Here is a 26,561-nt window from a genome sequence, read left to right as displayed (position 1 = left end):
GGTTGGTCCGAAAGGTGTTGTGGTTTACCTCTTTTTCAAAGAAACAGCAGCTCGTACTTGTACGTAACGACTACAAATTATTTTGAGGTCAAATTTTCGGACTTCCTACCAGGTCCCCGGAATGAGTAAATGAAGAACCCCCTTCGATGTACAAAAAAAGATGATTTTTTCTTTATTAACATGTTTTCTTCATAAACAATCAAAATAGAACAAACAGAAAAAAAAACATTTAAACACAAATTAACCTACATAGACGCAATTGTTTGTTACGATTTCCATCGTTACCAGTAGCGGTGGTCACGCCTGTACACATCCAATGCAAAACACTGACTCTCACCAGAATAGGAAAGTCGTCTGCGCTCAAAAACACAAGGACGCATTTGTTAAAAAACAAAAACAAAAAATAAAGCCCATAACGATATCAGGGAAGGCTACGCGCTTTTCCCACTGAGGGCGGTACTATTGTGGTGGAGCTTCTGTCTTTCTGTCTGCCTTCTTTACAACTAAACTCACAGCTTTACACGGATTATCCATGCCAAACCAACGCGTGGCAATGTCTGGTCTCTCGCCCACACGCTGGTGCAATCTTCTGCTTAGCTTCCACGGGAAAGATCCCCCCTTACCTGGTATATAATTAATATATGTATATAGTAAAAGTAGTTGCGTCCCACGACTCTCATGCGTGCACGATGCACGTGCATCAATGCTCCTCCTCGGTCAGTGTAAATATGCGTGTTTGTGTGCACGCTGCTGAGTGTGGGATGCCCGCTTCCTACTGTATTCTACTTGATTATGCATATGTCTCCCCCCCCCCCCCCCCCCCCCCTGCCCTCTCTTTCCCATCGCACGCGATCTTTCCAAAAAAAACCTAACGTGTCTATAGACCTATTCCTGCTTCGGAGGCTGGAGCGTTTTACTGCTGTTGGTGGTGGCGACCACATCGGACGTGCTGGTGGTGGACGAGGAGGTGGCGGAGGTGGTGGTGGTGTTGGTGGCGGTGGTACTGCTATCGGTGGCGGCGTCCTTGCCCTGTGGCCCCTCGACCGATTGCCGCTTCTCGTTGATGAAGTTGAGGTACTGTGTCAGGCGGAGCACGGCGATGAGTGTCGCTACGTAGTCCCGGACGTCTTCCTTGCGGAGGGACTTTACCTGCGTGGAGACGGTCCGGTAAACGCGGCGAGCCACCTTGTTGGATAGGCGTCCGACGGTTTGCACCGTGTGCAGCACGGGGTCGTCTTTCGCGGAGATGAGCACTGCGTGGAGGAAGCAACGATACCAGTTAGTAGCTGGAACCGTCAAGCTGGGGGTATCACAACTTACCGTTGTCGTCGTCAGTGTCGGTGTCCGACTTGGGGAAGTAGTAGTCGAGCAGGCGTTCGGCGAGCTGAGCCGTGGTGTCGACGCCGTTCACCGCCAGGCTACCGTACTGTGTCGCCAGGACCTCGTTCGCCTTGCGCCAGGAGAGATCCTTCAGCGAGGCGGCCCGCTGCTGGGATGCCGAGCGCAGCTCGCACACCTTCTCGATGTGCGGCTTCACCGTCTCGAGGACGCGCGTGCGCGCCTGCTGGTAGATCTCGGCCGGCTGCTCCTTGATGATCGGTGCGTTTACCTCCAGCTTGTCGATGCCCTTCACCAGCGTCTGGTCCACCAGCTGCAGCGGGCGGTCCAGCTTTTGGACGAGCGGCGCCGAAATGGTGACCGCGCGGCACACAACATCCTCCGCCGTTCCGAGGGCCCACGTCAGCAGTGGATTGTAGTCTGTCGGCGTACGTGGATAAGATAATAAAACAGTGTTAGCGAGCTCGATGGTGATGTTATCACACGTAGAGTTCCCCTTGGTAGCCCTGCATTGGTAGGTTGGGTCCATATCGCCCATCCGGAACAAACTGGTCCGTTGCGGTCGATCTTATCGTAAATTTATTTCCCATGCACGATGCATGTGACGGTTGTTATTTAATCTGACACCCACCCAGACCTTTTCAATTAGCGTTATGTGAATCTGAATCTTCATGTTAGAGAGTCTTCTTCAAAATTCTTGACGAACAAATTAACCAGATTCATGAAGCCTTAAAAAGGACTAACATGAGGAAAGGAAGATCTCTTTCTTTTGGTCTAGGTGTTGGAATTTAGGTGATTCATGAATCTTTGGATATCTCATCCAATGACGCACAACACTATATTCAATTGATTCTCAATGAAATCGTGTGGTAACTCAGGGGAAGCTTGCTGGAGTAGCTGACTCGTTTAATACTCGTTTATATTCTGACTCGCTATCCAGTAACAACATCGAAGAATAATATCAGCGATGAGTTGCATGTGATCGAACGGATGAGATTTTGTTTATGGCACGACTGAAGTTTGTGAGCAAAGGGACCAAAGAAACAGCATTATCTGCTTTAATCGTAAACCATGACTGGCTCGCGGTGTTACCGGAAATACTATCGTACTTGAAGTCCCGAGCAACCACCTGCGTGCGATCCCCATCGGCGACATTCGAGTCGACACGTCGTGACATACACCTCCCACTTCATGTAATAACCTTCCACAAGCAAACCTGAGCACGGCTGATAAGCTTAGCCAATTACAGGGTACGAAGTACCAGGGTTCGCCCCAATGGGTCAGTCCGGTTCTCAGTACGACACCGTCCAATCCCCCTTCTCCGTGGCTCCGAGACGTCCGACGTTATCGCCAGCGTCAACCTACGTTGACTCTACAGTCCACGAAGGGCATCCAGAGTGCCAACCCCCGGTGTTTGATAACACAGCCCCATGGATCGACTATCGTCGTCTCGGGAGTTCTCAAACCGGCCCCGATCGGTAGGGGGAAATGGAAACTGATGCGGTATATAGTCGATTGAACGAAGTAGAAACCCATTCGGAGAACCTCCTTTGAACTTGTCCTGCGAAAGGGCGAGATCCAGTCCGGTGGTTGAATTCCGGAGTTAAACATCATACTCTCTGTCAATCGAAACCAGCGTTATCGTGCAGTTGAAGGACTTTGAACCACCCATCTAGAGGGATGGCTTGAAGTAGAGAAGGGAGGAAAACAGAATAATCACAATAAACAACACAACACAATGAGGAGCTCAACTCTTAGAGATTCGCAAAAACTAGAAGGATGCAATACAGCAGATAAGGTAATCAGCGCACGAACGGCATACATTCATTCATTCATTCCAACGAGGTTCGGTGGCGAGATAAGGAGAATCCACCCATGCGCAAAGTACCACAGGCATCCACTGTTGTGCTGAACGACAGGCAGACAGCAACGTATGCAGCGTTTTCAACGTGTACGTTTTTGCGTTTCTTCAACGACGGAAGCCATATGCGTTCGTTAGTGAAGGTTTTTGTGTCGCGCTCATTCGATCGAGTTTCGACTCGACCGATATCGTAATGGCTACCCTCCTTGTGAGACCGGTTGTGAGGTTAGGATCGATTGTTCTGGACGATCGTAACGGGATTGATTGAATCGGGTCAAACTGTGTCAGCTGTATCCTTCGCGAATATGGCGCAGTGGTTCGGTTGGTGCATAAACAATCCAAATACTTGCTGCTTGTACGACCCAAAGGCAAACAGCGCCCTGAAGGCATGTGTTTTCTGTGGCGTATTCCCTCGCCACCAACCATTTCGTACTCTATCTTCTCTTTTGTCTCACTCTCTCTCGCTCTTGGACCACCATGACCGGGTATGATGACGATCTTCACACAGTCATTCCGCCGAACTGGTTTCTGGCGCTGGCAGTGAACTTTGGACCGGATACATGTTTTCCATCGTATGCGGCAGCATCGCCGTCTGGTGGTGCCGGTCGTCGTCGTCGTCGTCGTCGTCCCCAAGCGTCAGTGTTGGTGCAGCGGCACTAAATGGGCCGCGAAGAATTTTTTCTCGCCCGACCGCGCGCTCACACCTTCTTACACCTCCAGAATGGGTTTCCCCCTCGTAGCGATGAGGCACATTGTTTCTTCCACCACCGCAACGAGAATTTTACAATGGCGGCGCAACACCGCTTCCGTGCATGGTTCAGGGCAAACCTCAGGGACCCGTCTTATCAAAAGACAGTGCACGATCCAAAACCAAGTGAAATGACCCCGACCAATTATCGATTGCAAAAACGGGGACCAGCGGGCGCATGGGAGAGGGAACCATTCCATGATGGCCGCCGTATGGCGTATCACTGCTGGAATGGCGGGCCACCATTGGCAGGTGTACGCGGAGTCACATGGTTCGCTCGGTGGTAGAAAGCTTTCTTGTCATTCCATTTCCACTTGTTCTCTCCCCCCCACCCCCCGTTGTTTTACGTACCTTTCACACGCCCGTAGACGTTCTGTGTCTGCTGCCAGGTGGCGTCCACTACCGGCAGCTTCAGCATCCGATCGAGCGACTCGAGGTGTGGCAGCAGGGCGGCATTGGTCGGCGCCCCGCCGTCCGCGCTGGTGGTGTTGCTTGTAGCGGCTCCAGCTGCTGCATTTCCATTTTCTTGCACTTTGGACGCCATGTTTGTTTCCTTTTTCAGATAGTATCCGCACTCAAAGCACACACGAGCGTTCTTGAAAATACCGCAAAAACTTTCCTATACGGACAAATTGCACAGATAGGATGGGAATTACTCAAACGAAGTGTTTACTCAATTACGAGAGGACAAACGACAAACGAAACGAAACGGTATGCGGTAAAGCCCGCTGATGCAACAATAGCCAAGGGGAGATGAAATCGCGCTCAGTGTACCTCGGTAACGATCTGGTTAAACGTACGTCTATCTACGCTTTGGTGGTCACACTCACGCGCTGCTGTGTCTTGTTATTCGGCGATCAGCGTGTGTCGGAACTCGACTGCACTGTCGAACGGTTGGCAATGGAATGAGCCGCACGGTGCGCCACGAGGATCGTCCTACACTACGCGGACGTCCCCGCTATCTACACGCGATACGCTTCCCAATAACCGGCTCCCGAACGCACACACTCATGCAAATACGCGCTCCAGCGCTCGGTCCGCCCCGGGGCTTCGAGGTAGAAGCCGCTAGAGCGCGACCGAGCGGAAAGGGCCATCGGCCAAGGGTGTATGCGAGCGAGCGAGCGGTCGGCGGTTCGAAAGAATTTGTCAGCGCAAGCTGATGAGCTGATTGCACCCGCACTTCCCCGTCCCCGCTTCCACTGGGCACCAAGGGCCGCGCCCAACCAACCATCCCCCATTGTCCTGTGGCGGGGTATGTGTGAAGGGATCGGGTGTTGTTTTTTTTTCGTCGGTCCGAAGTGCTGTCGATCCATCTCGCAGTGTATGCACCCTCCATCTTCTCCTCAATGCACGCATTTTGCGGTGGCAGAACGATAGCGCGTCCGCTCAACCGGGTTTTTCGGAGGGGAAAAGTTGTACTTGGTTGGCGGCGTGGTTGGAGGTTGGTAGTAGAACATGCGTTGATTTTACACTCGTGCACGTCACACTCGAGGGCTTATCAGAACTCGCGCGCGCCCACGTTATACTGCAATTTAAATCATCCCCCTCTTCCCCCACCCCCCACACACACACACATCAATACACACCTGAGCAAATCAAACTGTACTCGGGCCGGTTGCATCCGATCACTAGCGGTTTTAGCCACGCAGAACAGAACACACAGAATTTCTTTTCGAACCCGTTTGAGCCGGCTGCGCTTCAAGATGACGGTGTGCGCCGTGTTTATAAAGCTTTTTATAGTAAATGGCCGGTGCGCTGGTGGCGTATACGGACTACTCCGAAACTCGCCGCTTATCAGTTACGACCCCCCTCCGGCCCCCCGGCCCCCAACCCTGTGCGGTCCTATCTAGCGCCCGATCCCGCTGGCCGCTCCGTCACGATGAACCTTCGAACCCTCGGCGCGAATCCAAGGCAAACACACACACACACGCTCACGGCCCAGACTTAGCTAATTAGTACTTTGCACTTTGCTCCCCGCACCCCTCACCGGTGCCTGCCCTTTCGCGAGGGTCCCGTGTATCCCGGGCGCAACACTAGGATCGTTTGCCAATCGCAATTTCCTCCCCCGCGCTTCCCCTTGCCCCGCACTACGAACGGACGCGAACCCTTGACGACAGGCACCACAACCGGGTAACCTTTAACCCCGTGCGCGCCGCGTGAGTGTGTCTGTGGGCTTGTGTATGCACGGTTGCAATGAACTCTTTGGCTTTTTTTGCGAAATGGCGAGATTTGCTTTTTGTTTTTTTTTTGTTTTTTTTTGCTGCCCTGAAGTGCCCATTGCGCCACGTTCGATTAGAGCAGCGGTCATGGGAAAAATAATAAAATTATAATCTTTCCTTTTAACATTGCCGGGGGAAGAAAGTCTTCCACTGCAGTACGCGATTCCCATCGTTTGCTGCTGAATCCCCAATCGGAAAGCTCGCTCGCCCAAATGTGCACAACTTTTAATCAGAAACGGAACACATCATCGCGAATCAATGTCATGTCCGAGGTAATGTTTTTACAGCTTTCGTTTTAGTTCTGTTTTACTTTAAAGCCTTCAGAGAGATCAAAATTTTCCGTTACCGCCCTAGGATTGTGTTGTAATAGCATTTTCGCTGTTTTTCAAGCATAATTAATACTATTTGTGTTCACTGTGCAACACTTTTGAACCCTTTCAAAACTTTACTTTTGATTTTACTCCTAAGATAACACTAATTTACGGTTTCTTTTTGCTGGTTTCTGAGTCTCTTGTCGATTATTGCCCAATGTTTTTTTCTCAAACGCAATTGTCATGTGCGAATGGAATTTTGAATTTTGCAGGAAATGATTTGACTACTACAGGCCAGTAACATGCACCGGCTCGCGTAGCTGCTCGGAGCAAACGTAATGTATTACTCACGGTCGTCTAGGGGGAAGATGTTTTTTTTCCACACCCATCACACACGGTCAAGTGCGAAGTTCAATGCATGGACCGGTTTTGCCCGTTTTCCATCCGCTGGTAAACGTTTAGCCGTCGCCCTTTGGTCGTGATGCATACGACGATGAGCGTTACTAATACTTTACATCGGTTAGCGTTTTAATTATAGCTCCCTTACAACGGCGCTAACACGATACATTTGCAGCGAAACGCTGTATAAAGGTTACATTTGGAATATCTGCTCTTTAGAGTGGATGAAAAAAAGCGTATGCCAGGTACATTACAAGTAGAAGGCTTACGTGTAGATATTTATATGACTTTTATGCTAAAAAGCAGTAACTACATACGCTAGAAGATAAGCATGAAAACAGTTTCCAGAATAAAACACTTAATCCTGGCAATCATACACATCAGAGAGAAGCTTCTGCTGTAAGCGCAAGTTCAGTGTGTTGGAGAGAAGAATTCCCCACGGTGCAATCGTTACACAAACTGATAAGGATATCAACGCTCCAGAACCCGAACACATCGGTGACATTGCTTCACTGGATCAGTAAAAAAAAAAATGGCGTATTCCTGAAGCAGAGGCAGCAATCCCGGTGGCGGATAAGGCCACTCTCCGTGTGTTACATTTCTACCAGCAATTATCAGTTGTTGCATGTTCCTCCGCTCTACAATCGCAACCGGAGTTGTGGCTGGTAGCTCTGTATATTGTGTTTTAAATTTGTGATTGTCATTTGTATGCATCTTTTGGGAATATTTATTCATCTTGCTCAGTTTTTTTCTTCCCTTCACTGTTTTTAACCACGAGTACACAGTCAATCCCATTGGCAGCTTCTTTCTCTGCGCGATGGAGCCGCTTCGTACCCTATGCCTATAATTTGAATGGCATTCATAAATTTAAATTAGCTTCGATTACTGGTTGGGCGTCTGGAAGCAAACTGGATTTTCTCACCAACAGCATGCCGGCCTATGGCTAGCAGGACTGACAACAACGTGACGTACTGCGAGCTTCAATTGAAATCAATCTAAATAAATTTGTACCCTTTACCTAACGTCGCTATTCTCACGTGTAGGTGATGTTTGCAGCGGGGTCACACGTGGTTGCGAATACAAGGATATGCCTCGCAACGCGAACGGGGCCCATTTTAAATCGGATCACCGGAGCAATATTCAAATCGCAGAAGTTGTGCCTTAGACAAGATCAGATCAAGTGAACTGCTCGAAATTGTCGTTCACTGTCTTCCGAACATATTTGCAACAATAGACAAATGGAACTTTAAACATATTCTTCGACTAGAGAGAATGTGTTTGTGATGTTGTCCGGGGACACTGTTTGCACTTAACAACTGTGGAACGTCAAGCTTAAACATTCCACCACAAATTATTCGAAGCAAATCAAAATAAAGTGTGAATCACCGCCCGATGGTGGTACGGTAACGAAATGATCCAACAATGGTACACCTTGCGTATTTTCATGTTTCATCGGCGTAAGCGCGCCATCCTTGTGGTGGTTTTGCGCTAGACAAATCGTCAGAAGAACGGCCAGCACGTCAACAACGTCTGTCGCCGAGAAATCGGTAGACTTTGAACCCGTGAGCAACGTGTGGTGCGCAATTGCGTCAACCACTTCCCAACGCTTTGATCCAATGCCAGATCCCCCTGAAGAGGAGGAAGGGAGAAGAGCTGCTGAGGAACAGAGAAAGTGTACGGGCAAAGGGAAGTACACCGGAAAGCGCCATTTGCAGAGAGTATAGGACAGGACTTACAAAGTCCTGTAGAGAGGTGGTTGAGACGCTGTTATCAGTGCAGATAACGAAGACAGGCCCAGTACGGGGCATACATGTGCCGCACACACGCGCAATCCATGGAACCTACGGGATTCTTTTCGGCGTATCATTCGGCCACGGTACAGCTTACTACCAAACCCGGGATTATTTTTTCTTGCTTATTTTGAAACACTTACCAGGCCAGCACGCCAGGCGTTGGAGAACCCTTAACCATGCATGGTCGAATGTCACCAAATATGGCCGCACGCTTATGATATTATTTCCTCTACGGTTGTATTGTGTTGAGTACATGCGACATAAATAATAATTAACATTAAAGGCTCTGTGCTGTGTTTGAATGAAAAATATTGTTTCAACCGATTTGCCTTTAACAACACATGAAGCCCACTGGGTCACCTGGTAAGATCCTGCCACACTCTTGTTATCAGTCGTTTTTCTTTTCCGTGCCCCTTATTGTCTGACGTCATGCAAGCCGCTGGGTAGAAATGTGGAACACGCTCAATCTGCCATGTGAGCCCATGTACCGCCGTATTCGTAATCCGGCAGACATTATCAGTATCATCACAGCTTTGCTGTGATGGAGCGTGTTATTAGTTGATGACAATGTATCTTTTTGTCACCCACGGTTCCGGGCATATCCGTGGTGTGTTTGTCCCTGGTTGACCGACTGGGACTTACATTTTATCTGCTTTATAGAACTATGATAAAAACTCCCTGATTTATTGTGTTGATTCAAATGTCTATGCATGACAACAGTTTGCTGTCAAAATTGGAAAAATAGGCAGCATACGTTTATTCATTTTTATAAAATGTTACCTCCCACGATTTCACTAAATCGTGGTGCAACTTGCTGAATTTCGTTCTATTTTGTCATTCAAACAATTCAAGCAAGTGGGTGAGTATCCAAACGATTAATAAGTACGTGTCGTTGAGGGTGTAAAAGTTGCTTCGTACCTGATCGTGGTTCTTCCTCGTACCGCTGAGGCGCATGCCCGATTCGCCGTTCATTTAGGCGGCATTCGACATGCGCATCACGTGCAGAAATCGATCGCCTACCGAGGAACACTCGATCGTTCTGCACTGTTTTAACTGATTCACGGATTTTCGTACCTTTTGTAGTACGCCGAATCTTCGCTAATGTAAACAGTGCAAAGATGTTCCAGGAAAGGTTTTGGCATTGAACGGAATGGAATGTAGCTTCAAGCCGGACCACAAGTAGTCATTGAAACGCTTTCGGTCCGTGAGGGACACGGTGCCGATGTTTACCGCCCAGCAATGGGAGTTATAATGATGCTCGTACTGGCATCGCAACTGTTTGTGGTGAAACGTACAGCTACAATATCCCGCCAGCCAGCGGAGGACCAGTGGTACGAAAGCAGCACAAGCTTAGTAGTAACACCTTCCCAGCAGGAGCTCTTCGATTGCGGCGGAGATACAACGGAATGTTCGCTTCCGACCATAGTCAACTATCAGAAGCCGTCGATAGAGTTTAGCATCAGCTTCGACTGCAGTTTGGCTCCATTTTCCAACGAGCATTCGCAAAATATTTTCCGTAAGGTAGCCAGCTACAGGCTGGATGGGCGGGCGGTATGCTGTGGCGTGGGCATCGGTTTGCAGTACCTTCACTTTCCCCAAAATATCAAACTACTAGTCTTGGACGGATACTGTCTACGCTCATTGCCAGACGAAACGTTCGGCCAGTTCGTAAAGCTCGAACGTTTGCAGATTAGCGCAAGCCGAATCAATCACCTTTCATCGGTCGGGTGGCGTGATTTGCGATCGTTACAGGAGTTAGATCTGGAGAACAATGAATTTGGAACCATGGAACGAGATTCGATGGACGGTTTCGTGCAGTTGCAGCGACTAAGGATTTGGAATTGTACGGGCGTCGACTTTTCGATTGGTATGCTTGAGAAACTGCAGGTGCTGGAGCTAGAACAGAGTATGGTTAAAAACATCTCGTCAATCTTCAATTCCCTTCCACGGCAAATGAGGATAATCCATTCGACTGGGGTAATGTCGGACGAGGAGCCTTGGATAGCACTGCAGCCTGCGGTGGAAGAATACAGCCTACTGCACAAAATTACAGTCGTCGAGTGTTTCCTGACAAATGCTATCGTGCGTGACTTACCCTTGGTGGTTTCACTGAACCTGTCACAAAATCTTTTGAATGAGAATACTGTTAAACTGGACAACCTACCAATATTGCAACAGCTGATACTGAGCCACAATACCTTCCACCATATGTCAGCTTCATTGCTTGCCATCGGACCATCCCTGGACACGATCGACCTCAGCTATAACCGGCTAACCTACATTCAGCTAGATGCATTTAGCGTGGCACCTTCCGTAAGCGTACTGGACCTGTCCCACAATGATTTTCTGAACCTCGGGAACTTTGCACCGTGGCCCAATTTAGTCCATGTGCAGGTTGACGCCAACCCTTGGGATTGCCGCTGGTTGCAACACACCCGCCAAACAAATCCCGTCCTGTTCGACACGTTCAAATATTCGCAACGTTTCGATATCCTATCAATACGTGGACTACCTTGTTCATTGACAAACACTAGTGCCGGTGGTACCACCGAACCTTCATTTGAACCGGAAGCTACAGAAAACATCGTCCCGAACATACCTCCAAAGGGCAATCCGCATGGGGAAATTATTAAACATGGTCCTAAAATGACGCTCAAGCAACCGTTGAACGTCTCTAGGCCGCTGGTAATTATTCTAACCGTAGCTATGGGAATTCTAATCTCACACGTCATTCTTCTACTCTACAACCGATACCGGCAACTCCAGCATGTTCCATTCTATCGCCATTTGTCGAAGGACCGTACCGTGTTTGATACCATCACCGAAAAAAGTACGTCCTTCATGTATGAGGCTCCCTTGAACAACGATCAGGATACTGCACCACTGGCCCATATATACGAAGAAATTCATGAAAGGGAAACAGGTGTTAACTACGATGTGTTGAACTTTAATCGATTTGAGATGCAGCATATTGATGAGAGGGATGCTTCCAACGATCCAGTGTATGTATAAAGTTATTTTTTGTTTTTTCATAAGGGTAAACGAGAGTATAAAATAAAAACAATGTTATGTTGCACATGTACACATTATCCAAAAAGAATTTGATTAGGTAAGTAAGAAAACTCTAAATTATCCGAAAATGTTAATAAAACTTTTGGGATTTTAAAGTTACAACAGCTTAGGTCCTTTGTTTATAGGCATACATACTACTTCGAAAAAAGAGTTGTAAGTAATTAGCGACTCTTGATTAATTTCGATTCAAACCCCATCTTTACCACGATTTTAAATATTTTATTTTAAAAATAAAACAATATATATTATACCAAATAACATGGGTACTTTTTTTTACTGCCCTCTTCCATGCAGTGTGTACGATACTGTACCAAATATGCCATAACTATTTTCACCGGGCTGAAATGTCAGCTTGCTGGCCAGCTCATCTACCAAAAAACTTTCTCGGTGACATACAACACACTCGTACAGAACTGGAAACGTAGAAATAAATTTAAGGAACATACCACGTATCAAACGCAATAAATATTAGGATAAAAACTCGGCTGCCTGCTGCGGGCTACTGCCTATACATTGCGATTGCACCCCGGTGTTTCCTATCAACCTAAACCTAGCAACTCCACAACGCCGCAAAATGGTGTTTGCGCTGCACCGGATTTTAGGTAGCTTGTTGGTACTAGCGATAGTGCCGAACACGATGGCGATCATGTTCCGGTTGGCACCAAACACTCAAAAGTGTTTGCGGGATGAAATGCAGGGCAATCAAATCGTTGCCGGTGAGTATGAAATCACCAACGCGCCCGGTCAAAAGATCGACTACGTGGTAAGTATTCTAGAAAGCCGCCGGTGGCATACAACCCTGCAGTTTGTGGATACTGATGAACTGAATTTGCAGGTACGCGACACAAAAGGACACATCCTGGCACAAAAAGAGGACATATCAAAAGGAAAATTTTCGTTTACGTCGGAAGTGTACGATACGTTTGAAATTTGCTTCATTTCGCAAGTCCCACCGAGTAAGTACCGTGATACCATGTCTGTATTTGTTGCCAAAGTGATTGTTCCATATCCTCCATAGTTGCTGGTGTAGTTAAAAGCGTCAGTATTATTTCTCAAATTTTATCACGATAAAGTATAAATGCTATTCGCATACAAATTTCTATCACTAAAGTTTTCTGCTTTTGGACGATGGGACATATGGCGCATATAACGGTGCAATGTAATAGATATCATTTTCGAACATGGCTGATGAATTTGATAAGACGAAAACGACACCCACTTTTTTGTAACGTTATCTATACATCTTATTTAGTTTTTTTTTTACTCGTACGATGCTATACGTTCATATTTCCAATTGCAGAAACCATGTATAGGCCAATTTTGTTCATTTGTACAGTGCCTTTTTCCCAGTCGTAATAATCATTTTATAAAATTCAAAGATTGTAAGATGATTTGTCCATTCGAATAAGTACAGAACAGTGTAATTTAAATGCTTTCTGATTAATATCTACATTTACTTGAAAGCCATTAATAATATATTCTACTGATTGAATCATTCTGCAGCGCACCGAGGCATCGAACAAGAAGTTTCATTGGATGTTAAGAAAGGCATAGAAACAAAGAGTTATGAAGGGGTAAGTTATAAAATCGAGAAACGAATATCAAATTTCACTTTTAGCTGTGCATCAATATTGTATAAGCAATACTTTCTTACTTGTCCCTCCTTTTTTGATACTATGTTTACAACTGATCAATTCTTTTTAAATGATATATCTTCCTTATTCGCTATTATTTTCAGTTTATGAATGTTGTAAGTTATCTGAGCGTTTGCCTGTTTTTTGCGATTTGATTTATTGTTGACATCTTTTTAGTTTAATGGAATTTTTTAATGGTTTTTTTTGCAATGGAGTGCCTTTTGCACTGTTCACGAATCACGCATGCTTAGGTTAATAGATTGTGTATAAAATGACGATAGGTCTCATGATCAACACGTCTATTGAACAAGACCTGTTCCAAGAAACCAACTGTTTGTAATGAATGCATTGCTAGATTGATTATGTAAACGTCTTTCTATGAAAGATAGATTGTTGAAGCATTTTTCCATCGTATTCAAAACGAGTAGAAGTGTTACTGCAAAACAATTGTTTGTGTTTTAATTTGTTGCGTCTTTTGTTTTGTCTGCCTATTACCAAATGATCCCCAAAGCAATAACATTCACATTGTTTTATAAAATTCTCTTTCCCAACTTACCTGAAAAGATCGGAGAAGCAGCTAAACTGAAACCTTTAGAGGTTGATCTCAAAAGATTGGAGGACTTGTCTGATGCTATTGTGCAGGACTTTGCATTAATGCGAAAGCGTGAAGAAGAAATGCGTGATACAAACGGTGAGTATGTCCTAATTCACTAGCCTGCACATGTTCGATTGTCTGTATCGAAACTAATCAATCTTTTGATTCTTATTTCAGAATCAACAAATAGTCGAGTACTATTTTTCAGTATTTTCAGCATGAGCTGCCTTCTGGGGCTAGCGACATGGCAGGTGCTGTATTTGCGGCGATACTTCATCGCGAAGAAGCTCATTTAAAGTCCTTTAACACATTGTTTCGTAACGTTCGATTATTATTATAAGTTCAATTTGTAATTTGATGAAGCTTAATTTTGGCACAATAAAGATAAAATTACTGAAGTAATCGTATTCAATATTCTCATGGATTGGTTCGGAAAGTAGTGTTAACGAAAATAATACTATAAACAATTTATTTTTAACCATTTTTCTAATTTAATTATGTTTGAAGTACCGATATGAATATAGGTAACAAAGGGATTGTGTAAAAATAGTTTTAAGTGAAATCTATTCAGTGTCGATAATAATGTGAATATAAATACTAAACACTAGAGTTGTGTAAATCTGATTCAGATTCATGAATCTGAATGAATCTCTGCCTTATAAGGTGTTTATGAATCTTTCGTCGAGAGATTCATGAATCCCAAAGACACACCAAATGATGAAAGTCGCCAGACAAAAATGTGTTGAAGGACCCCTTTTTTTTTGTCCACGCCTATCAAAGAATCGGGGAGATTCTTGACAGATCCATGAAAAATTCATGAAGATTCATTAAGTTTTCGAAAGATTCATTAAGTTTTGAACATTCGAATCCGCAAAGATTCATGAATCCATCTGAATGAATCTTAGGTGAAAGATTCATATGAATGAATCTCACCAAAAGATTCATTAAGCACAACACTACTAAACACATTGCGAAAACAACATGAAACAACGAAACGCGCATGTTTAACTTTGCTCGGTACTCTTGTTTGTTTTTCTACTGGTTTGGATTTTCACATTTTTAAAAATATCAAGAAGCTGGACGTCAAAATGCATTTATTGATGACACCCGTAAAATCCACTCATTTTGAGCACAAAAGACGATTCATCTGTCAACCCGCCATTATCGCGTTCGAGACAATCTCGAATCGAGTTATTAATAGCTCCGATTGTCTCTAGATCGACTCGTTACATGACTAATTCGACTCAAATTAATTTGAGTCGATTCACATTGTTTAGAGTCAAATCTGAATCAAATCCCAATCGAGTAAATCCTTTGGAATCCGTCAAATGGGATTCGAATCTTTGGAATGCGTCTAGGGATTGAATCTTCGAATCTTCGGAATCATGATTCGCAGAACACTAGGGCACACACTGCCATCCAGCGGATCCGCATCAAGCACTCGCAACGTTCCGTGGGACGTGCGCGCACTGAAACGCACTAGATTGGTGGATTAGTTTAGTTTTCATGCATTATTTTTGTTTCTAAATCATCCCACGTTCTTCCTAGTCACTGTTATCCTCCGATATAAGTTGAAAAGCCATTGGTTCAGTTCACGTTTGTTATTCCAGTGATCTGGTGCGGTGACCGTGACATACACTCCAAACGAACACAGCGATCAAGCGTACGTGCGTAGAAGTTCTGTGATTAAAAGGCCAGCAACAATCAACCACTGCACTCGAGGCAACAGTACAACAAATATCGCATAGCCCGCGTTCAGTGAGCTGCCAATAAACCGTCGCCACCCGATGGCCGATTCAGCGAAACTTTCCCACCGAACCCGAAAACGCGTCCGGGAAGTGAAACGAAAAGCCCGACCAGGTATGTTTTACTCAGAAGGAGCTAATTTGCAAACCTACCAGCTTATCGGACTCTTGCATGTGAACAGTTTATCTGAGCAAAATAAAAAGTAGTAATCCCATCCATCCATCATGCAGGAACTTCATTCAGTTTAATTGCAACACGTCAGTGGTTAGCTTTACATTTGCAATCACAAAATACAGTTATGCACAGTTTTGTCCCCTCATTCGCTCCTGCCTCTACACTCCCTAACTTCGGCCGGTAGTAGGCCATGAAAATGCTAACGTCAGTACCTCTGACATTTCCCGATGTTTCGTGGCCGGTCATCCTCTTCAGGTGGTAATTTTGCTCTTTTGTTTAGCTTCTAGATGGTTCTTCCCGGATGACTGTTCTTATGACACAGCTTCTGTAAAATTGTAATATGAAAGTGGTAAAACTTCAATATTGGGTCAATTGTTGTATTCTACGATATATGTCAGCTGACTGTTTATTTGTTTATGTTTATTTTGTAGAGCTGGATCAGCACTTCAGACTTTTTTTTTTGAGTTCAATTAGGCGTGTAAAATATCCTTTCGAAAGCTTTTTCTACTGAATTCTGCACACAAATGGGAAACATTAAACACCAAGAAGACCCTGGAGAAGCAAGGCTAAGCTCAGTAAAAATTGTACGTAATCGAGCACATAAATTAAGAACCGAGCCCTTTTACGCACTAGATCGCTTTCACATGCTTTCCCGTTGGATAGAGTCAACATCCATTTAACGGATAGGATATCCCTCCTATCATTTTGTGTCCTGTTCTTAGCACTTCACTTTTACTTTCCAACGCCAGAAATCCCAATTCTAATTCATACTCTTTTGCATATTACAGAGCTCTCCGATAAATCGGCATGGGTACAGCTGGGCTACCATCAGACGTTCGATGCGCTCCGCAAGTTTGAGGATAATGTAGAGCGGATCCATGTGGACAAGGTTAGTCCGGAGCAGTTTATCGAGCGGTTTGAGCGAGACTATAAGCCCGTCGTTATCGAGGGCATGCAGGACAACTGGAAGGCTGGGCACAAGTGGACGCTGGAGCGATTGGCTAAAAAGTACCGCAACCAGAAGTTCAAGTGTGGCGAAGATAATGACGGCTACAGTGTGAAGATGAAGATGAAATACTACGTCGCGTACATGCGAACAACCACGGACGACAGCCCACTGTACATATTCGATAGCAGCTTCGGTGAGGTAAGTGCATAATGTTTCAGTTTTGCATTCTTGATACGTACATCATTAAAATCTAAGCACATGTAGCTCGACGACGCAATGCTTCGCTAATACAATTTTCACATTCACTTTTGGCTACGCTTTATTTCAGCATCACCGGCGTAGAAAACTGCTCGAAGACTACGATGTTCCGATTTACTTCCGAGATGACCTGTTCAAGCATGCGGGTGAGGAGAGAAGACCACCATATCGCTGGTTTGTGATGGGCCCAGCTCGCTCCGGCACCGGCATCCATATTGATCCGCTCGGTACAAGTGCCTGGAACGCGCTGGTACACGGCCACAAACGCTGGTGTCTGTTTCCGACTCACACTCCGAAGGAACTGCTCAAGGTGACCGGGGCGATCGGCGGCAAGCAACGTGACGAAGCCATCACCTGGTTCAGTCTGATCTATCCTCGATCGCAACAGCCTGATTGGCCAGCGAACTGTAAACCGGTAAGTTCGTGAATGCGTGAAGGCGATACGAATTGTAAAAAATCTGAACGGTATACCTTTTCTTTCGTTTTTCGGCTTTGCAGCTAGAAATTCTCCAAAAGCCAGGGGAAACGGTATTTGTGCCGGGCGGATGGTGGCATGTGGTGCTCAACCTGGACGACACCGTCGCGGTGACGCAAAACTTCTGTAGCCGTACCAACTTTCCAGTTGTCTGGCACAAGACGGTGCGCGGTCGCCCGAAGCTGTCTAACAAGTGGTACAAGGTGCTGCAGCTAGTCGAGCCAGACCTGGCCAAGATCGCCTCGGAGACCGATCTCGGCCAGAGTACAGGTGTTGCATCGGATAGTTCGAGTAACTCCAGTTCGTCGTCTTCTAGTTCTAGCAGCGACGGTGATAGCGGTAGCGACAGCGAGTCCAACACGGACAGTGGACAGGAATCGCTAACGGCGCACAAGTCGAAAAAGCGTAGAAAAGCGAATGGAGGTGGTGGCGGCTCGGTTTCCGAATTTACTCATTGAAGCCCCAGATCATTAGCGTTTTTTGACATGGTCGGCGACATTCTGTCTGAACTTGAATAAGCTAAATCCTGTCCCCGGAAATAACTTAGTAATCCTCGTCTTTTTTAAACCCACGTGCATCGAGGGCTTCTAAGAGGGTTATAAAATTACGTTCCGAGGATATGATTTAGCTTGTTCGTAGCCGCGTTTGCATAAATTTCACGGCAGCGTTTTCCTCCTATAATTCTATTTAAACCAGCTGCTATCGCCTCGAATGACACCTTTGGGCCATTTTTAGTGCGACGAGTAAAATTCTTCTAACTCACTACTAACAAATAATTTTCGTTGAACACAAAGGGTGTGATAAGAATTTCGAACACCTATTGAATAATGAAATGTAATAATGAACTTATAAAAATGTCATACGATTTTTTTGTACACGATAAGTGATCGGGTCGGACTTATTTTAAAGAAAAAAAATGAATTCAATAACTTTTGAATAACACTTTGAACCCTATTAACTGTGTTACAAAATAGACTGCTGTCGGGGCTAATATTTTCTTTAGCAGTTTTTAATGTTTCATCCAGGAATATGGAAAGTATAAAAAGCTGCCGTCAAATTTGCCCAAACGGTTAGGTTGAATATCTACTTTTGCCGGTATGTTGAGGTTAAAAACATACACCGAATATGCCATAGCTGCAGCAAACTAAAACATTGTAGTAGTTCATTCAAGCCTCTCTATAACTTCGTCTTTTTATATTCAAAAATTTACCGTCACACCTGCCCCGTGTATTGTGATGTAGTTTTAGGTTCGAACAATTCTTCAGTCGTTTCCGAGCCGTGATCAAATAAGAAATTTGAATCCTTTCTAGTGTTAGCAGCATGATGTTGCTATGCTATACTTCGGTGGTAAAAAGGCTGTAGTAGCACTCAATGAACGGTCCATTCAGTTGACAACGGCAAACGTCTTTGCCAAAAGTTATCGTCCTTTGTATGCGTGCATACATCGTACGGTGCAATTAGAATTTCGCGAACTGTACTTTGCACATTTCATATGCTTTCGTGTACTGCATACCAGCTTATTGTTACATAAGCCCCATGAAGATTTTCTTTATAAACAAATTGTTTATGTATAGTAATAACTTTTGACTTTAATAATTGTTTTCTCAACTATGTGAAAAAAAAATTACTCTAGTAAGTGGATGCTTCTTCTTTCAGTTTCCATAAAGCTGTTTTTCTCATGACTTAGGCAAGACGGACAAACACAGCGTTAGGAGTCATACTATTGAGTTTGTTTTAAAATCGCTAAAGTCAAAAACAAAAAATTGTTTAAAATGCAGTATCGAAACTATATAACCTCGAAACGAGCAAAATCAACCTAGAAGAAGTATTATAAAACATTCGTTTCATCACGTTTGATTAACTTCATTATTGTATAACAAACAGACCATCGACTATTGGCGATAAGTAGATCAAATTATTTGCAGCATGATGCAACTGCCCCATAATAACTTCAAACCATGCATTGAGAAAAAATTAATAAAAGAATAAATCTCAATATTAGCATGTCAGAAGAGGAAAGATAGCCAAATGTATTGCGTAAACTAACGAACTGAACTCTAAATAGGGATCAGGGTAGCAAAAGTAGTGGAAAAAATGACCATCATCCAATGTTGCCGAAGAAGGAAGGATCATCATGACTGAGATTGAATCAAAAAGGTGGTCGATGTGCGGATGATTTAATACAGTGGTATTGTGCCTTTAGTAAAATTGACGTAAACGAGCAACAGAAAAGCAAGCACTAACAGCAACATAGGGACAGTTATAATAGGTACATCTTAATCCTAAGTAGAGAAAAAAGCAAACCGCAGGAAACTGATATGTGTGGAACCATACCAAGAACGCTAAATTCCTCATGCAAAAGCAAACGAAGCGAAACGAGAGTAGATTTTATAGGCAGTAACAGTGGGCATAGCCAGTGGAGAACGCAGACACTGAGATGAACACGTTATTACGTGGAAAGGGCGCAATTCATCAAGTACACGATTGTGCTTTCGTTCGACATACAGATTGTAAATATTGTGCAAACTTTCCTGCAACTGCAGCAAGCATATCACCTTTATATATATGCATATATAGTAAGCATATATATGCCAACGATGGTGATGCAGTTGAAAACGCATTGCAGTTCAAAAAAACAAAACCAAAAAAAAACAAAAAAATCAAACTTTTCAACATAATCGACAAAAAACTCTTCACGAGGTACAGCACAAGGTGAGATTCTAGGAAAAAATAAATACTAAAAATAGGAAAAAGAATGAAATTACCAATATAGTCTGTATTAAAATACCCTTTACTGTGTGACTATCTGATTGATTCCTTTTTATTTCTTGTGCTAGCTTACTAGTTGTCTTTACCATATTGATTCCTCTTTTTAATTTGTGTACTGGGGACTGACGGTGAAGTTTCCATTCAAGTCACGTCGGTCTCTAGGGACTGACGAATCCATGAGTCGCGTCGGTCGATCAGTCCGCCAATGTCAGTCCGCCACTGGCCAGCGTCGGTCCCCCAGTGTTAGTCCGCCGGTGTGAGTCCACCAGTGTGCTTCATTTTCATGCACTCTCTTGGCGGTATAAACGGAAAGTGTCACAAAATAAGCTGGGCGGTTAACGTGTTAAATTATCAATCTACTTGAATGAGAAAAAAAGGTAATTTATGATATTTAAAAATAAATAAAAGAATTTGATAAAGCGCGCCTGCAAGAGTTAAAGTTCATCAAGAATTTAAACAAACGGTATAGACACAGTTTGATTTGGTTGCCGAGCACACAAGAAAAGCCATGGGTTTATAGACAAAACTGGGTCTCTATATTGAGATAGAAATTCACAATTTATTATCAATTTTTATCTTTTATATTTGATTTATACATTCAACCCAATATTAATGTTAAAACAGATTTATCAATCAGCGTAACGGTGCAATTAAAAAATCTCCAGCTCGAAGTCATGCTCGAAATACACTCCGCTGTCAAAAAGTGCTCGACCAACGGTTTTTTCAACCTCGAGCCGCTCGAAACGCCTCTGCCATCAAACAGTATAGGGAACGACGCACGCAGGCACCAGTCACTTGAAGAGCCTCAAGCCGTGTGTAGCGGATGCAGTGTCGGAACGTTCATATACTTTTTTTTTGTTGTTCGCCATCACACCAACGTAGCGCCTGGAGTTCGTCTCCCACCGAGGAACGAGTCCTTGCTGCCGTGCCCGACACAAACGCTGGCCGCAAAATTTCCATCGAGCAAATAGCGTGTGTGTGACGGACCCTCCAAATTCTAAGATCTGCGCCACGGTGCTGACGGCCGCTGCTGCACCGCAGCAAAGCATCCAATTGTTGGCTCCCATCACTGCACGGTAAGTGTTAACGCGTTCGCCATCTTACGGTGGTGGTATTTTAATGCCTGACTGCGCCATCTTTGCGCACAGCAGTTCCGTCCACGTCCGTGGCAGTTTTGCGAGATGTCTTATGTGATTTTGCCTTATACGGCCGTATCGGATCGGAGCCTTCTCCCACAGGCATTTGGGTGAGAAACGGCGTTTGGTTGTAGCTGCTGCAAGGAATGGAAACATCATCCAAACCCGCTCGATAATTGGCTAGCAGCCTCCCTGTCGCGGTGCCAGCGGACGGGCACTCCAATCTTTGGATGCCGGATGGTTGGCTTCCTCGCGTAAAGACAAATCTTTTTCCGCAAACCAAGCATGAATGGCAGCTGTGCGTGTGTTTTGTGTGTGTGTGCATACGTGTGTGCGGTGTGCGTGTGTGCTTGTGTGTTTGCGGGAAATAGTTTTGCGTTTCTTAGCGTTGCCCTGCGCAACCGATCACACACCGGGTACAACAGCATCGACATGCTACGGAGCATATGATTTGTATGGTGGACGGTACCATTTTGTACGGATGACAATTGGTAATCCCCGGTTACGGAGGTTTCCGAACCCCGGTACATTGTATGCTGCATCGCTGGTGCTTCTGCCGTGCCCGACACAACCGGTGGCCGCAAAATTTCCGTCGAGCAAATAGCGTGTGTGTGACGGACCCTCCAAATTCCAAGATCTGCGCCACGGTGCTGACGGCCTCTGCTGCACCGCAGCGAAGCATCCAGTTGTTGGCTCCCATCACTGCACTGTAAATGTTAACGCGTTCGCCATCTTACGGTGGTGGTATTTTAATGCCTGACTGCGCCATCTTTGCGCACAGCAGTTCCGTCCACGTCCGTGGCAATTTTGCGAGATGTCTTATAAGATTTTGCTTTATACGGCCGTATCGGATCGGAGCCTTCTCCCGGAGGACATAGGCATTTGGGTGAGAAACTTCTTAGCGTTGCCCTGCGCAACCGATAACACACCGGGTACAACAGCATCGACATTCTACGGAGCATATGATTTGTATGGTGGACGGTACCATCTTGTACGGATGACAATTGGTAATCCCCGGTTACGGAGGCTCCTGAACCCCGGTACATTGTATGCTGCATCGCTGCGGCTCCTGGCTAGGTTTTGGTCAAAGTTATCACTTCCCCGGCATAACTGGCATGCTCCCGACCATATGTTGTGAATATTACAAAAATGTCATCGTTACAAAATGGAATTGACTGCCATGAACTGGAGCATGTGATGTGAACATCACAAATATATCATCCCTACAGGATGGAACCGACCGCCATACACATCATACGCTTCGTAGCTTACTGGTATCCGACCAGACCCCCCAGGATGTGGAAACTTTTCGGAGAGCTGCTTACTGCACATTAGTAGCTGTGCACCTCTATGTTCTAATGTGCCATGATTCCGTTAAAGACGAAAAATACAAAGTAAGCGCATTTCTTTCTACCTAACCGCAGCTAAAACAATGCATAGTTTTGTTCATGATTGCTCATGAGTTAGCGATCAATCAGGCAGCGGTGGCTGCATTGAAGCAGGAAACCCAGTTGAACGATCATCCAGTTTGTTTGGCATCCTTGCGAGAAACGAAGTATCCTGCCGTGTCCAAACAGCACTGTAATCTGGGTTGTGTTTCATTATCACACACCTACCTGATCGCCATCAACTATCCCTCCAAAGAACCCTTCCATGTCCACGAAAAGTTACCTTTTTTACCGCAATTGATAAAACGGTTTTTTTCATTGACTGAGAAATTTTCCGCGAGCAATCGAAACATACCAAACATCCCTCAAACGAACGTAACGATATCCAAGGGAACATGAAGCATAGCAAGCCTCGCTCGACGAATTGTCGATTGTCGATGTTGTATTCCTTTGAAGAACCGAGTCCAATAAGAGCGAACAATTAGAATCTTTGCATGGTAAGATGACCGAGGTTGGAGGTACCAGTCGTTCGCTCTATACACAACACTAGCATGGAGCATCAGAATGCATACACCATTCTGTGGTAAAATGCTTTAGTTTGCAAACATATCCTATGTGTTCGCTCAAGGGATGCAATGGATTGCATACACTGAAGCTCCGACTAGCTCAGGTTCGTGTGTCCATTCGAAAGATCAACATTACGGAAAATTACAAGAGTATGGCAATTTATCAACAAAACAAAACATTTTCCAGACTTTTGCAGTCATTCACAGTTACACTTTTTCTGATGTTTGGCAGCTAATTTCTTCTTTTTTTCTGTTTTATTACAGCTACCACCCCGCTGAGAGTGCCTTCGTGGGGCAATAAAATCGTATATTTTTTGTTATTTTAAAAATTTTGTTTTGTGTTTATATTTCGTAAGTATATGTGATCATCGTACAGGCGTGTGTGTTGGTGCGCGAGTGCATTTATGTTCGACTGTCGAAACTAATCCAAGTGTCCTGCTGCAACATCAATCAATCATACAATTTTATTTCTCAATCCCCCTTCAAATCGAAGACTGCTGGTTTTGGTGCTTCGTTCGAAAGACGTTTCGCACGATGGAGTTTTTCAGAAAAGGAAGCATCATCAACATCATGCGTAGCGATGGTAAGTGGCGACAATTCTTCTTCCTTTCTCTAGCCTAGTTTTCACCATGCTGTTGGCAAACAATAGTTGCAACGGTATTTAATTGATGTATTAATTTTCTTGCACACATTTCTGCAAGTAGCTTTTATTGTTTCGACACATTTTAGGTGAAGTTGAAAAACTAAATAAATAGTCGCAATGCATCCAAATGTCTCTCGGACTGCAGCAGTTGTGAATCAATGATGCAGTTGGAGCTTGCAGTTGCAACCGCATACACAGCTGCATTTGTGTCAGCGTGTGTGTGTGTAAGAGAGAGATTTTACAATCGGAGAGCGATCGTGAGAGTGGCACAACATCAAAACTGCAACCAAATAAATCTACCACGTTTGGCACGTGCTTCCCACGCGTGTCGCCTTCGGATGTATGTACACGTGCGGGAGTTTTAGCAGCGGTAAGAGAGGGTTTTTTAAGAAAGAGTCATGATAGTAGCAAATATGAAACCGATGACTATTGCGGCCACTCGGAATCAACTAAATTCCTTTTCCAGTTCCGTCAACCAAAAATGTCATCCAATAACGTTCCGCTGGTTCTATGTGTTGGTTTGCTTCCGGCTCGGAAGCCAGCTGTGTGCGTGAGGAGCTCTGTGGGCTGACGAGTTTGGGGGGAGGAGGATGGTACCAATGAGGCTGCACCCGTGTCCTGGGGGGGAACAGCTTGCAGCGATGCCGGGCACGTTCAAGCAGTTTCGCATCCCTCGAAAAACGGGTCGAGTTGTTTTGTTTAGAGTTGCACCGGAAATGGCATGGCACGTAGCCATTCTGACAACCACTGTCAAGGTCTGCAAAAAGGCTAGGAAGGCTCAGCCCACACACTCCAATATAGGGCCGGTAGAGCAGGTCATCAGATGGACGGTTTCCAAATTACCGATTTCCAAAACATTGGGCTGAAGTTTCCCAAACAACTTCGATACATTTGCCTATGTCCATGCCGGTGGAAATCGCTACTAGCTTATGGCGCGTGTCCTGAGGCGTTCAGTGCAAGATTTTCCAACAATGTATCGCAGGTGTGGTTTTCTTTCTTGGCTGGAGTAGTCCTCTAACACCGGACAAAGGAACCTTGGCAAACCAAATGCCCAAATCCTCCGCCTTCTCGAGCGGCCCCTTTGCGTACAACTACTCACTCACGCATCACCAGCACGACTACCATCACCTACATTTGCTGCCTACACTCCCGGCTGTAAAGACAGACGCATTCAAACAATTACATACCGATAAAACTGGTAAAATTGGCATTGGCACAGACTTGTGGCCCGCGGTCTCGCGGTCTCGCGGTCCTTGAGAGAATTCATCACCGCCTCTGTATTTGGACACCGCGCGAAGCCTGAGGTGGTGCCCTAACATACACAACGACACGCGGACTACAAATGCAGGAAGTATGGGCCGCGGCGGTACGGTTCTCGCCACATACCGGACGACACGGATGGGCAGCTGGACGGCGCGGGCTCTGCTCCCTTTTATGGTCCACAATCGCGTTTCGTTCGATCGATGATGCTCGACTTTTGGCGGCCGAGTATGACGACGCAAGCACCATAAGTACTTGCGACGATTATTGTCTCCTAATCGGTCGACGGATTGGTCAAAGCTGTTCTCTCCCAGCTGTACCACAAGCATAATTCATCCAGTCGTAATGACTATCTAGCAACTGTGTCCATTTCGAAACACTGTCCGCTGAGGCGCTTGAACCCGCAATCGAAGAGGCACATTTTGTACTCCGTTTTCGAGCATTTTCATCCGGTTTTGGAATGCACCACCGGGATCACGGGGCTGCTAGTGTTTGTGGTGCCGCGGATCACTAGATCTGCGTTGCTCACACTCTCTCTCTCGCTGTATTCGATTGCACACAGCGATGTGGCCGGCAGAGTGGGCTAGCCCCAACGATGGTCGCTTGCGTGACTCATCGCGCTTTTGCTCGCGATGACGACGCACACTACCTGGGGTCTTCGGGACGGGTGTCACTGATTGCTGGAAATAGTTTTGCTGCACATCACATCCCCAAGAGACGGTAAAAACTGTTATTCATAGACGGTCTGAAGACTGTGAACGGAAAATGCACAGTATGAAGCACCACCGTCTAGTTAGACATGAGATTTTCTATCGTTCGATGAGTAGGCGACAATCTAAAGGGTATAGAGGAAGTTACGAAGCCATGATCATGTGGTTCTTTTGTCTCCATGCTTGGGCAGCACTGGTTTAACTGCATGTAGTTTCAGATATATCCAAAACAAGATGAAAAGAATCGTTATCGCTAGTTTTGCCCATGCACACCTTGTTTGCTGTTTTCCTAACAACGGTACGCAAGGGAAAAGAGTGTTGACTTATCTGTTCCGTGAAAGGTCACTTTAACACCACCGCTACTTGTTTTGCTTGTGCAAAATATCTTTGTACAAATATCTTCCGCTAACCTCCACCATTCCTCAAACCTACCCTGGGGTAAGAGGTAGGACTGAATCACGATACGCAATCAAATTACCAATGATGCATTCTGAAACAAACAGCTGATAAAGAACAC

General features: G+C 45.2%; 4 protein-coding genes across 5 annotated transcripts in view; 3 read left to right on the top strand and 1 right to left on the bottom strand.

Annotated features, from left to right (window-relative positions):
* Positions 1–828: 828 nt before the first annotated feature.
* On the bottom strand, positions 829–4,499 carry LOC131291335 (lipid storage droplets surface-binding protein 2). Its single transcript, XM_058320535.1, has 3 exons — positions 4,299–4,499; positions 1,321–1,758; positions 829–1,253 (listed from the first exon to the last, which is right to left on the bottom strand). Exons 1-3 carry the CDS (start codon positions 4,489–4,491, stop codon positions 886–888), a joined length of 999 nt encoding a protein of 332 aa, XP_058176518.1. The 5' UTR covers positions 4,492–4,499; the 3' UTR covers positions 829–885.
* Positions 4,500–12,132: 7,633 nt separating this feature from the next.
* Positions 12,133–14,366, top strand: LOC131291341 (transmembrane emp24 domain-containing protein bai). Its single transcript, XM_058320541.1, has 5 exons — positions 12,133–12,504; positions 12,577–12,697; positions 13,245–13,315; positions 13,940–14,066; positions 14,148–14,366. The coding sequence occupies exons 1-5, from the start codon at positions 12,316–12,318 to the stop codon at positions 14,264–14,266; spliced, it is 627 nt and encodes a 208-aa protein (XP_058176524.1). The 5' UTR covers positions 12,133–12,315; the 3' UTR covers positions 14,267–14,366.
* A 1,034-nt stretch (positions 14,367–15,400) lies between these two features.
* Positions 15,401–18,102, top strand: LOC131291333 (bifunctional arginine demethylase and lysyl-hydroxylase PSR). 2 transcript variants are annotated; one of them, XM_058320531.1, is made up of 5 exons: positions 15,401–15,465; positions 15,581–15,830; positions 16,679–17,037; positions 17,168–17,512; positions 17,596–18,102. In XM_058320531.1, exons 2-5 carry the CDS (start codon positions 15,758–15,760, stop codon positions 18,028–18,030), a joined length of 1,212 nt encoding a protein of 403 aa, XP_058176514.1. In that variant the 5' UTR covers positions 15,401–15,465; positions 15,581–15,757; the 3' UTR covers positions 18,031–18,102. The 2 variants fall into 2 exon arrangements, with proteins under 2 accessions (XP_058176514.1, XP_058176513.1); XM_058320530.1 differs by having other exon boundaries at positions 15,432–15,830.
* Positions 18,103–21,143: 3,041 nt separating this feature from the next.
* LOC131291323 (kinesin-like protein Klp10A) overlaps positions 21,144–26,561 on the top strand; it is a 28,567-nt gene continuing 23,149 nt past the window's right edge. Inside the window, exons 1-3 of the mRNA XM_058320520.1 lie at positions 21,144–21,417; positions 23,696–23,782; positions 23,925–24,014. Of these exons, the coding sequence (XP_058176503.1) occupies positions 23,966–24,014 (49 nt within the window). The 5' untranslated portion in view covers positions 21,144–21,417; positions 23,696–23,782; positions 23,925–23,965. The remainder of the gene's footprint in view (positions 21,418–23,695; positions 23,783–23,924; positions 24,015–26,561) is intronic.

This window comes from Anopheles ziemanni, chromosome X, assembly GCF_943734765.1.
Source record: "Anopheles ziemanni chromosome X, idAnoZiCoDA_A2_x.2, whole genome shotgun sequence".
Classification (NCBI taxonomy): domain Eukaryota; kingdom Metazoa; phylum Arthropoda; class Insecta; order Diptera; family Culicidae; genus Anopheles; species Anopheles ziemanni.
The sequence above is the reverse complement of the archived record's forward strand: the minus strand, read 5'-3'. Positions and strand labels throughout refer to the sequence as shown.